General features: G+C 37.7%; 1 protein-coding gene across 1 annotated transcript; it reads left to right on the top strand.

Annotated features, from left to right (window-relative positions):
- Positions 1-5,218: 5,218 nt before the first annotated feature.
- On the top strand, positions 5,219-12,126 carry LOC121321189 (beta-1,3-glucosyltransferase-like). The gene is made up of 6 exons (XM_041260088.1): positions 5,219-5,222; positions 5,596-5,709; positions 7,660-7,759; positions 9,280-9,399; positions 9,503-9,647; positions 10,544-12,126. Exons 1-6 carry the CDS (start codon positions 5,219-5,221, stop codon positions 10,706-10,708), a joined length of 648 nt encoding a protein of 215 aa, XP_041116022.1. The 3' UTR covers positions 10,709-12,126.
- Positions 12,127-13,975: the final 1,849 nt, after the last annotated feature.

Below are 13,975 nucleotides of genomic sequence, written 5' to 3'. Positions count from 1 at the left end.
CGCATGACAAATTTCAACGAACGCACATTTTGAATGATTTCATTTTAGTAATTTATTATCATATACAGCCAGTCTGTCACATATCCGACTGCTGGGGAGCCAGAGTAAGGGCAGATATTATAAAAATGAAGGGGTTTGGCAATTGCCTCCAAGTGGCTTTCCTAATTGGTGCAACAGAAAGATTGACACTGGGGCGGGTTTTATTCTCAGTCGATCTTGCCCTTCATTGGTGCACTCATGCTGTAGTGGGCGTGGTACAGCATCAACTCCACTGTAATAAAGTTAATGACAAGCGGATTTATTTTTTTTTTTTAGGAAGTTTGTTATATATTTTTAATAAAACTGTATCTCTAAACAAAGGAACGAGGCAAAGCCACATTTGGAAGTATTTTGAGGAACCGGACAAGAAAACCGTGGTATGTAAATAATTATGCCAAACAAAATTGCCGTACCACAAAAACACAAGTTCAATGCTTCACCATTTGAAATGAAAGTAAAAAGCAAACATCCATAATAAACATTCAGAAATTACTGTGAATGGCGTTACTGATGGCAGTAAAAAGCAAACATCCATAATAAACAGAACGCTCTAGATGGCGACTGACATTTATTTAGCCCTTACACCCCTGTGAATACATACAGCACGACTTTAAAAGGACATTTTTTTTCCCATAATAATTCAAAGAACACACAGTGAAAATAAATTATGTATAGGCTTTAATTTACCAGTACACTTTTACGCAAATAATTTGTTTTAAAAATAAAAAAAATGTCCTTAATTTGCCAACAAGGGGATATTTTTAAAAATAAAACTTATGCATTATGAGCATCAACAATTTACTCAAAGCCTCCACTAGTGTTTTCTACTATTATAACAACCTTGACTTGCATAAAGAAGGAAAAAACATTGAGTGAAATAGCTTGCAGCACTCGATTTTCAAGGTGTGGTATCCGAAGCATAATCAACAAGTACAGAGCAAAGTTATCTGTAATTGACAAACCCAGGACTGGAAGTCCCAAAAAGCTGTCTAACAAGGATGAGCAATACTTGAAGATAATATCCTTAAGGAACAGAAAGAAGTCAAGCGTTGACAACAGAACTGGCAGAAGGCACAGATGTTGTTGTCCATTAAATCAACAGTCCAAAGCACCTTTGACCATTGTTCCATAGTCCAATTTCTGTGTTCTTGTGCATATTTTAGCCTTTTAGTTTTGTTCCCCTTTCTTAACAGAGGTATTCTTACTGCAACACATCATTTAAGTTAGCTACAGCTATCCGGAGGTTAGCCTTCTACAATGACAAACATCACAGATGAATAGACAGGCAAAGTAACACATAAAAACTCACGGTTTCTTTATACAAATGCAACAATCCTTTACTGGTCCTTCCGTAACCATAACAGAGGAACAGATTGCTTGGCCACATCCCTTGATATACCTTCAGTCACGCCCCCTTCTCTAGTGAGTGCAATTACGTATCCTCCAATAAGGCGATGACTTCTGAGTATTGTGACTCCGCCCCCTTTCTGGATGGCCGAATTCCGACTGACCCTGGAATGAACTGCCAAACCATCCAGTCCAGGGCACACTGTCTGCACGGCACTTACTACTCTTTAACGTTAATACACTGGTCGAAACTTGAAGCATCGATATCAGTCATCAACGTTAATGCTTGAGCCACTCCGGTGGCCGGTCGCATCACGTGTCGAGTAGCAGCATTTGGCGTTCTCTCTCACAAATACTACATCTATATGTGTTGTTTTGTTTTTTTTTGTTTGTTTTTTTTATGCTCCTTACATGTTTTTTTTTTTTCCATTTTATTTATTTATTTATGATTTGCTGTTAAGAGTTGATAACTAAAAAATCGATGGACGCCTGTTGGTGACATTCTGCATAGAATTTACACGGCCAGTTATGAGGGTGGAGTGTGAAGTTGAGGTTAATCACGTCGAGGGGAGTATGAGGAAAGACACGCACAAAAAAACGCGGAGCCCCGCAGTCAGTCTTTAACAAAGCACAGTAGTGTGTCTCAGTATATGTGTACCCAAAACAAAGCCTGGTCCGGTGTAAACTACGTTTACATCACCACAATGTAGCCCGCGATACAATATACACGGTCCATGATTCTTTGTAAACCCGGTATCCTTGCCTGAGCAGGTCAGACCTACACCCCAATTAATCCACCCATGTGACTATTGGGGCAGATTGAAACGAGTCGATCTTACATCCACGAACGGTAGTGTACGGGTAGTTATTGGCGTTGTTCCAACCCCCGGGCCGCCAAAAACGCATCAAGCTGCTGCGTGGAACAAGCGAAACATGGACTACAGACACTCACACATGAAAAAAATCTTCAAATCAAACCACAGTTATACAAAGACCACACAAAGGCCCAGTAGAAGAACACCCTGGATACATAAGAACATCGCACAAATAGCCACCAATAGCAAGCTGATCATACCGCAAGGACGCGATAGAATAATATACAAGTTTTACAAAAATGACCCGTTATATTGTACTCGCGCAAATATTTATTTAACTCTTTACACTCGGCCCTGGTGGTTACACGCATACTACTGAGACACCTACCTGGCTTTTTTAAAAGTACTGACTCGGGGCTCTCCAATGAAGTATTCAGTGTGTGTATGTGGTACTCCTAGCAGGAAGTACGGTCACCTGAAGTTAAGCCCCTCATTATGTGACAGAGTTCACAGCTTACGTTCCGTTTTGAGTCAATCGCTCTTAACAGCAAATCAATAAAAAATAAATAAATGAAAAAAAAAACAGTTACATGCATAAAAAAAAACAAACAAAAAAAACAACAACAACACTAGAGTAAGTCTGAGAGACCACGGCAGGTACTGCGGTTCGTACGCCGAGCTGCGCACATGACGCATGGCTCAGGCCTCACCGTGTCGTAAATGCTGTATCGATGTCTTAAAGTCAAAGCAGGGTAGTAATGCAAAAGAGTCGTAAGTGCCGTGCATCAGTGTGCCCCGGACTGGATGGTTTGGCAGTTCATTCCAGGGTCAGTCGGAAGCCAGCCATCCAGAAAGGGGGCGGAGTCACAATAGCAGAAGTCATCGCCTTATTGGAGGATACGTAATTGCACTCACTAGAGAAGGGGGCGTGACTGAAGGTATATCAGGGGATGTGGTGAAACAATCTGTTCCTTTGTTATGATTACGAAAGGACCAGTAAAGGATTGTTGCGTTGTATAAAGAAACCGTGAGTTTTTATGTGTTACTTTGCCTGTCTATTCATCTGTGATGTTTGTCATTGTAGAAGGCTAACCTCGAGGCCTTTAGATATCGAAACTTAAAGGATGTGTTGCAGTAAGAATACCTCTGTTAAGAAAGGGGAACACGACTAGAAAGCTAAAATATGCACAACAACACAGAAATTAGACTATGGAACAATGGTCAAAGGTGCTTTGGACTGATTGATGGACAACAACATCTGTGCCTTCTGCCAGTTCTGTTGTCAACGCTTGACTTCTTTCTGTTCCTTAAGGATATTATCTTCAAGTATTGCTCATCCTTGTTAGACAGCTTTTTGGGACTTCCAGTCCTGGGTTTGTCAATTACAGATAATGTTGCTCTGTACTTGTTGATTATGCTTCGGATACCACACCTTGAAAATCGAGTGCTGCAAGCTATTTCACTCAATGTTTTTCCTTCTTTATGCAAGTCAAGGTTGTTATAATAGTAGAAAACACTAGTGGAGGCTTTGAGTAAATTGTTGATGCTCATAATGCATATTTTTAAAAATATCCCCTTGTTGGCAAATTAAGGACATTGTTTTTATTTTTAAAACAAATTATTTGCGTAAAAGTGTACTGGTAAATTAAAGCCTATACATAATTTATTTTCACTGTGTGTTCTTTGAATTATTATGGGAAAAAAAATGTCCTTTTAAAGTCGTGCTGTACGTATTCACAGGGATGTAAGGGCTAAATATATGTCAGTCGCCATCTGGAGCCTTCTGTTTATTATTGATGTTTGGTTCTTACTGCATTCAGTAACGCCATTCACAGTAATTTCTGAATGTTTTCATTTCAAACGGTGAAGCATTGAACTTGTGTTTTTGTGGTACAGCAATTTTGTTTGGCATAATTATTTACATACCACGGTTTTCTCGTCCGGTTCCTCAAAATACTTCCAAATGTGGCTTTGCCTCGTTCCTTTGTTTAGAGATGCCATTTTATTAAAAATATATAAACAAACTTCCTAAAAAAAAAAAATAATCCGCTTGTCATTAACTTTATTACAGTGGAGTTGATGCTGTACCACGCCCACTACAGCATGAGTGCACCAATGAAGGGCCAGATCGACCGAGAATAAAACCCGCCCCAGTGTCAATCTTTCTGTTGCACCAATTAGAAAAGTTACTTGGAGGCAATTGCCAAACCCCTTCCTTTTTATAATGTCTGCCCTTGCTGTGGCACCACAGCAGTCGGATACGCGACAGACTGCTGTATATGATAATAAATTACTAAAATGAAATCATTCAAAATGTGCGTTTGTTGAAATTTGTCACCCGACCGATTATACATCTGCAATATTATTCAACGTTTAACCGTTTCTTTGGAGTTTATACATTTAAATGTTTAAAATTCCCATCCCTACTGTATACTTTGAACTAAGTTTGATCTTGTCGTGCTTCAGCATGACCAGGCATGTAAAGTTATTAGAAGTCCAAATACGCAAGACACCAGACATCAAACCGAAATTCACTGAATAATACATGTCTCTGCAAGTCTGCACTCGCTGATGGAATTGGTTTTTGTTTGTAAGAATGAACAGATTTTTGCAGTTCCATGACATTAAAAATACCAATCTTCCAGCCATCAGACAGGAATGACTGAACAGCGCTGCAGTAATCTGCGTGAGATGGCATTTAAAGAGTCATTCTCTTGACTTCAGCTGTTGGTGTTTATGGAATAGTTGGTGCTATGGAACACACACTACCATAAAACAAACAGAACTTTTAAAATGAGCATTCTGCCAGAGACTTGCTTCTAGTTCCTCTATTAAGAGTCATTCTTTCACCAACAACAATAGTACTGGATTGATAGCTATTTTCTTGATGCATTTCATGTTGCTTACAAAGGGTAAACTTAAGAGGGATTCCTTTCATCCAAAACACAGCTGTGGGTCAGAACTCACTATTTTTCATATCACTAGGTTTCCAGCTCGTTCCTTCATCTGTATCATCCATGGGTAAATTCATAGTAACTGAATCTGGACCCCAAGGCTACAGATGCCTTCCATGCAAAAGGACCTAGTTTCGTATAACACAGGAAGTATATTCCAACACTGTCTGTGACAAAACACCATGCCAACTTGCATTGAATTTTGCTGCCATGGTATTCTTGCATATTTATTGATGTTGTAACAATAAATATGCGAGAATACCATGGGCAGCAAACCATGTAACCTCAGTATTAGTTTCTGTGCATAGTCGGGTATGCAGAGTGTAATATTAAGGGTAAAGCTCATGTCATTTCTGCATGTGTGTCACACCACAGGGAAGACAATGCTGTGCTGTTAAGTTGCAGTCATTTTGATCAGGTTTGATGTCCTTTTGTTGCAGTTCCAGTTGTAAAGAAGACTTGGCAGAAGCATGCTGCACTGATTGAATACTACAGCGATCATGCAGATGCCGCTATACCAACAATCAACTTAGGAGTGCCTAATACAGAGAGGGGTAAGTCAACCATTAAATCATTTTGCAGTTTGCACCTTCTGAGACAAGGCACTACGTGGAAGTGCACACGTTACACTGTTTAGTTCTAAATGGGTTCTATGAGAAATCTTGCGTAAAAGCTTCTCACACAGCAGTGGAACGCATTCCTATGAAGCTCTTTCACATTAGAATGTGCTCTTCCAAAAAGAGGCTTACTCCATGAATTAACAGCTTTTTGCTGTCCCATAACATTAAAAACACCAGCTTCAGTATTCTAGCTGTAAGACAGGGATGAGTGAACGAAAACTGCAATGGTCTGCACGGGATAACATTTATCAGTATTTTTTTTTGATTTTTACATACATGCATTCTTTAAAATATTTATTTATATTTTTGTATTTTATTTTATCTAATATCTTTTCTAAAAAAACAAGAATATACACATTTCACTGATGTTTTTTTTTTTTTTTTTTTTTTTTCCAGAAAAGAAAAAAAAATCTATTTAAGGCCATTTCATCCATTTGTAAGAATTTTGCAGGGTCATTTATTACAGAACATTGAGCTTTCTGTTCAGTGCCTAGCTTGTTTTGTTGAATGAACTTGTATTTCAGTGAATATTTGTTGCAATGACTGCTGTACATATTTAAATGGGTTGTATTTTGAATGACAGCCGAGCACAACTCAATGAGCAACCCATTCGTTTTGCTGGCACAGATTTGAGGATTGCAATAGGGATTATGGGAGGATGCAGCTATATCGCGTTCGGCTGAGGAAATTGAACTGCATTAACACTCATGTATTACTGTGAGGTTTTTTAATCAAAAGATTTCTATCAGTACAGGCTGTGGTTATGATGCATGGTTACCTAGCAACAATCCTGATCCTGAGTATGCTTGCTGCTGCTACAGAATTCAGGACGAAAACCAGGAAGAAAAATAAAAAGGAAGTCAAGAAAAACACATCAGCTGTTTTTCTTCTGAAGTGAAAATGCCATACTGTTAATACGCCATCTACTGGATTTCAAGCAAAACCATATCTCAAAAATGTCACGTATAACGTCGGTAAAACACCATTTTTGTAATAATGCTGCTTCAGGTTTTAAATAATCTGTAATTGCTGTAAATGAAACTCCTTCAATTCAAGAGCAAACAGTGCCATCATTGCTGTGACAGTCAAACCGGCTAGTGCTAAAAAATGTTGTGCTAAACACAGCACAGAATACAAGTTACCATCCCTCACTCAACATTTGAGTGAAATTGTAGCTAACAAACTAATTCCCGACATCTTACCTATTGTGCACTTCCACAAGCTACGTAGATCTCAAATGGGTTGTTTTTAAAGACATATATGTTATAGCAAACATGTATTTTAATTTTAAGAGAGGCATCTGATCCTACACTGGGTTCAAGAAATATATCAATTTTCTTATCTTGCCTTCCAGGATGTCTGTTACAGCTTTACTTCCTTGGTCATTTCTTGTGGTTCAAGCAGTGTTTTATTGTTACTGGCTGAAAGCACTTCAGTCAATAGGGGAAGCAGCTGGTGGGTGTAAAAGTAAAGGGGGTTGTAGGATTGGAGGATGCCCACTGAACCTTAAGTTCTCCTGAGCTGTGTGGGGAATGGCTGCGGTGAGGGAACAAAATTGAACATTTTAAATTTTAGAAACAAAAAATAAATAAATGACCACTAGGAACAGGTAGGTGGGCAGCTATGGTGTATGCAGAAACAGTAGAAAAAAAATCAGTAGCACTTTGATTGGGGGAACTTTGCCAAAAAAACTGTGTCCTTATCTGGTTTTGATAGCAATGGTTTGTGTCTCTATCAGACCTTATCTGGCAATAGACTGAGTCTGAGATAATGCTACTCCCTCCCTAACTGCTTAATGATGTGAGTGCAGAACAGGTTTGTAATTGCAGTACTTATTGCAAGATATTTTGTACTCAGTTGTATTTCCCCCTATTACATTTTAAGGTCACTGTGGGAAGACATTTGCCATACTGGAGAGATTTTTGAGTGAAGCTATTCCAAAAACGAACTGGCTGGTGATTGTAGATGATGACACGTTGATCAGGTACAGTTTTCTGTTTGTTTTTAGAGAAGGAACATCAAGATACAGTTGCCAGTGATTATTTGTGTTGCTGTAACAAGACAGATATTTAAGAAAAGCTAGCCTATGGTACACAAAAAGACTTATTCTAATGGATTTGAATGGCAGGAACCCCACATCATTGGTCTGACCTGTGTGAAAGCTGTCAAGCCACACCTGAAAGGCTCTCTTCCTCTAAGCAGTTATCCCTGGTGGTGAATGTAAGATATCACATGGTTTTGAGTTTTGTCCTTTCTTGGGGGCAGTTTTGCAGTGATGCATGTTACAAAGGCATCTTTCAAAGCAAGGTGAATGATGATCTTACTTTTATATTAAATGTCTGTACATTGAACTGGATTAAAGAATAAAAATGGAACTTTAAAGTAGTGCAGGGTGTCTGTCCCTGTTGAATTGCAGAATGTTACAAACATTCCATCATTCCAAAAATGAAATGTTCTCAAAGAATAAGGGAATGCATTTGCAGAAAGATATCCAAGTTGTTTCTGTGTTTTTATTGTCAGTATTTGTTGATTAGATGTTGTTTTGTTGTAATGTTTTTATGGCTGTTTGCATGTGTTTATGTTTGTATAATTTTTTGTAGTCGCTTTTTGGTCAAATAACCTTTGAGAAAGATATTGAAGTCTCAGGGTCCAACTCTTGGTAGTTATTCATGTTTTTGAAAAAAATACAGAATTACCAGTTTAAACATTAAAGAACTGACCATGCTTGAAGCTTGAAATTGGATGTCTTATTTGCAGTCACAGGCCATTTCAGAACACAGCCGGTGCATTTGCATACAGATGGTCCTCATAATCTCATAAATATCTGTGAAATTTGTATAAAATCAACAGTTTATCGGATCATACCCAAATGTCATCTGAAAGGTTCCTATTAGGAAGCTTCGAATATGAAAATGTTTGGAGAATACTTGTGAAAATTCAAGGCACTGCATAACGGTCAACATTTTTAACTGTTATTAGGCCACAGTTCCACTCAACAGCCTTGTCCTGAATGGCATTCTGTGATAATAGAATGACCTGTCAACAATATATTATTGTCTTGAATAATTTAAACGTTATACCATTGCTTCAACAGCAAGTCAGTGGTATTTTCAAATAGCTCATTTTATATTTATTAATATTTATTTCTGTGAGAAAAATGTCGTGGAATTTTGATTTTGTTTGTGCCTGTCATATCTTCAGTAATGAATTTTCCACCCAGTCACACTGCGTTAGCAGTAATTATATTTGGAGTACCACTGCACCTGTGGGACGGATTGCTCATTAAAATCGTTTTCATGTTTTTGAAGAACCAGTCGTACTAAGATATATACTAAGCAAGGGGACAGTAGAGTAAAACTGACATCAAATGCCCTATCCTCGCCATTCTGCATTATTCATTTGTCCCAACGCTTAGTTGATACACAGACTATAGATCATCAGTAATTTCATAAACTGCTTACTAGTTAAGCATATATTAACTAGATTTCCATGCTTCTTTTAAAGTGTTCCAAGATTGCAGAAGTTGTTGAGCTGTTACGATGCAAATGAGCCAGTATTTCTAGGAGAGCGCTATGGGTATGGACTTGGGATCGGGGGGTACAGTTACGTCACAGGAGGAGGTGGGTAAGTCACTGTCTTCCTAGGTTTACTTTTAAGTGTAAAGGTTGGGGATGCATTATTAAACACGTTCACTTTTTACACACTTCTGATTTTGTTTACTTTGAAGAATGGTCTTCAGTAGAGAGGCTGTTGTGAGACTTCTTGAGAGCAATTGCCGGTGTTACAGCAATGATGCCCCTGATGATATGGTTCTGGGGATGTGCTTCAATGGTCTGGGAATTCCAGTAACGCACAGTCCACTGTTTCACCAGGTAATGTGTCAGGCCAGCTGAATTCACTGTAATGAAAATGTACAGTCAACTCAATTTTGACAAACACAGCACTAACTCTCCTTACAAAGAATAGATCCAATGAATGTTTAACAAGAACAAGTTACAACCAACAGGCGATAGCATGAGTTGACAGAAAGTGTCTGTGCTTGGCTTTCCAGCTCATCATTGGAAAGGTTATTGTTGATTTAGCCTATAACACCTAACCCTGTGGGTATTACCAGACAGATCATTGAATGTAGAGGCACGTACGTTGTATGTATGGGTAGCAGACACCATGTTGTTTTCTCGGAAACCCTGAGTTGTATGAATTTGAGTTGAAAGTTACAAACCGATGCAACAACAGTATAGGCTTGGGTGTGTCATTATAAACAGAACAATATGCCAATTCTTTTAAATATCGACCAGTGATATAACCACTGCTTTACTTGGAAACTTAATGAGCCGAAACGATCTGTAAGGTTTATAATTTATTGTAATAATTCCAAAGCACACGAGTGATGTTTTTGTCAACCTTTAGCTAGTTTCGATCAATGTTGCAATTCAGAAATACTGATCTGTGCTGTTATCTTGTCTAATAACATAAAGCAATTCCTTTGACAAAATTCTAGCAAGGTTTTGCAAAGATATAGACAGTTGCATTGAAACACTTCTAGCTTGATTGGTATATGTGTATCTTGTTATTCAGTATACTCCTTGCTCCCAGACAGAGAGGGACACAGTTCGATGAAATTAAATTAAGAAGAGCAGTTTCTAAGCAGTAATGAAGAAGAATTTAATTTTTGTCAAAATAAACTACTCTTTCATCAAAATATAAATGGAACATTCATATGAGTGTCTCCCTTTTGATTTGTAACTTTTATTTTTCTTTTCTTCAGGCAAGACCAGATGATTATTCGAGGGACTATCTTGCTCACCAGATTCCGGTTTCTTTTCACAAGCATTGGAATATTGATCCAGTGACAGTCTTTAATACTTGGCTGGCAGAAGAAAAAGACTCAGGATCCGAACAGCCACACACAATGATTAGAGAGGAGTTATAATATTTAGAATACCACCAAATCTACAATATCGTGATACTTCAAACCTGAGAGATGAATGGTTAAACAGAATAGATCATTGATTTAATGTCAGCTGCAGCCAGTTCACAATACATGTTCTTAATTAAGCAATGTTTTTTGTACATTTGACATTTCTTCAATACCTCGTAAACCATTTGAGATACAGACTTCAAATTGTGTGTTATAGAAGCTCATTGGAAAATATAACAACTATGAGTATTGTCCAAAAAAAAATGAACCCATTTGTGATGATCATTTTATAAAGCTGCTGAACTGTTTACTGTAGGTCCCATATGTCAGAGACCACTTGAGGTACTGACTTTATACATGCAGGGTTATAAACCACCACAGGCTAAACGTGCCAATGGTCTTGACATTGGACTCTGAACCAATATGCTTGTTATGTTTAGGGCATACAAATTTTTTTAGGTTTCTAGTGTCATTCAGTTTCACTGCCACATTGTTTTAACTGCTGACTATGACAGTGATGGAAAACACTCTCTTTCAAATAGTGTCTTCACATTTTGCACATGCAGTAGCTGTTTTGATTATTCTCTTTTTATAAATGTCACAGTCCAACAAAAAAAAGAGCCACTTTCTTGTCACATTTGTTGTAAGGCCATATCAAACCATTTGAGATTTAGACTTCATATATGTTGCATTAAATAAATACCTCCGGCAAATGTGGCAGTGAGCCTTCTTGACATCTGTTCTAATAGGACTTCCCTATCAGCTGTTATGTAACATTTCTATTTCCTATAACTTACTTTGAAATATTATCAAAACCTCTTCACAGCTGTGTCCCGATTCTCTTGTTCAGGTTGTATTATGGAGGCTACTGGCAATGAGATCTTGTCTTCAAACGTGGTACACAGCAGTGTCCTGTGATTCTTGGTCACCTTGGTCATTGATATCAACCAATAAATATTAAGCATTTTGTGGCCGAATTAGTTTTAAAGGAGTGCATACAAAGGTTTTTGTTTGTTTGTTTTAACCTGTTGTCAGCATTTGCAGCATTGTCACATTCTTTTTATACTTTAATTCAGTTTGTAGGGTTTTTATTTTTAAGTCTGTCACATCACTGCTACTTCCTGGTATCTAATTTGATTTATTTAAATCTTGTGCATACGGTCATATGGCCCGGTTTTACTTATGTAGCAGTATCTTTTAAATACCTGCATGTTACAAACATTCCATTGAAAAAAAGAGCAAACAAATCTTCCACTGAAGAAACGGTGCAAAGGATAATATTGCTAATTGGGTTTTAAAACCTTGCTTAGCACTCAATTAACCTTCCACTTTCCAACCACTAATATACCATGTATTTGTTGTGTTAACATTTGTGTTTAGTTCAACGTGTAATAATTATTTTTTTATATATATTTATACAATACTTTGAAAGTTACTGGTGTAGAATTAATATATATATCTGCACAGATATATATTATACGGTTTGTGTATATATAACACTATATATCCTGTATATAATTATAATATACACACACACACACACACACACTGTACTGACAATGCTATATTTTCATAAAACATACAATATTAATACTGAAGTTTGTGGGGTTTTTTTCAGGAGGTAGAAGATTAAGGATATTAGATATTACAGTGATACTGCCACTAAACGTACAACTTAGTAATGAAAACTGTGCAGGCTAACACCACTTTTACTCTCCAAAGTGAATTAACAATGTACTGTTAAACATTATCCCTTCAGTTTTGATAATAAACAATCTATTGTATGCTGTATGTATTCCTTCTATATATTCATGACAGCTTTGAAATGTGTTTTGTTATGTTGCAATTCTTGAGAACTTGAATTAAGCTAAATAACTCTCTTTATACCTTTGTGATGTATTCAGCTCTCTCACTTTGCAGATTCTTTCAAACCTGTGCTCACAAACACAGTTTCTGAAGTCCTTGGTTAAAACTGGGGCACGATCAGGAGGTACTTGTACATGAGAACATCAGAAAAGTGTGCAAGGGAAGAGAGCATTCAGCCCATCAAGACTCATCCCTTCTTAGCATACAATATGCCACTGCTAAGGGTTCAAATCTAGTTTCATGGGATATCATCTGTTTGTTTTTAAATGTTCCCTGTGCTTTGGATCCTACTTCGTCGCCTGGAAGGTCATTCCATGCATGTATTCTCTCTCTACTACATTTGCAGAAATTACTTGGGTTAACTTTGTACAATTTAATATTCTATACACTTTGAAAGCCGGCTCTCCCTTCTATTTTCTAGGCAGAAGAGAGTCGGTTATTTTAAACTTTCATCATAGCTCATTCCATTAATTCCTGGGATCAACTTAGGTGTCATTCTCTGTACCTTCTTAGAAGTACAATTCTATGTAGGGAGGTGAACAAAACTGGACACAGTATTCTAGGTGAGGTCTAACTAGAGCATTATATAAGCATAGCTTCCATACACTCTTATGCCACGCAGTTTGCAATATAACATTATAATTTCCTTAATAACTGCCTCATCACTTTGGTAAGGTACTTTTAATGACAAGTTCACTATAACCCTAAGATCCATTTCAAATGTATTGTTATTAATTAGTGGGGGGAAATGTAATAATATATTTATTTTTATATAGCACCTTTCATAGTGGACCACCATCACAAAGCACTTTACAGAGGTAGGCTGTGAACTGCATTATATGCAGAGTCACTTAGAATAGGACATTGAGTTAACCTCTCATCTGCAGGGTGGAGCACAAGGAGGTTAATTGAATTGCTTAATGTCACACAGTGTCAGAGGTGAGATTTGAACTAGTGACCTTCTGGGTACAAGCACTGGACTTTAACTACTAGACCACACTGCCTCCCATCAACAAGTGCTGTAGAGTTACATACAATAGGACCTCAGTTTACGTCTCATCTGAAGGATGCTGTACAAGGAGGTTAAGTGACTTGTTCAGGGTCACACAATGTTAGTCAGTGGCTGAGTGGGCATTAGAACCGGGGACCTCCTGTTATCAAGCCCTTTGCTTTAACCACCAAGTATTTGTTCCCTAAAGTATTTCCATTCAGTTTCTGTTCTATGTGTAAAGATTTGCATGCCCAATGTGCAATACTTTACACTTACTAACATTAAAATCAATTTTTGGTTATTTGTTAAATTTTAGCTCCTGTAGCTTTTTTAAGATCTCTGCTTTACCAATTCTTTAAGAACTATGTGGACAGGGGCTCCCGTGGTGCATCCAGTAAAGGCGCGCCACGTGGAGTGCAGGA

Source organism: Polyodon spathula, chromosome 9 (assembly GCF_017654505.1).
Source record: "Polyodon spathula isolate WHYD16114869_AA chromosome 9, ASM1765450v1, whole genome shotgun sequence".
Lineage (NCBI taxonomy): Eukaryota > Metazoa > Chordata > Actinopteri > Acipenseriformes > Polyodontidae > Polyodon > Polyodon spathula.
This window is presented reverse-complemented; position numbering and strand designations above follow the sequence as displayed.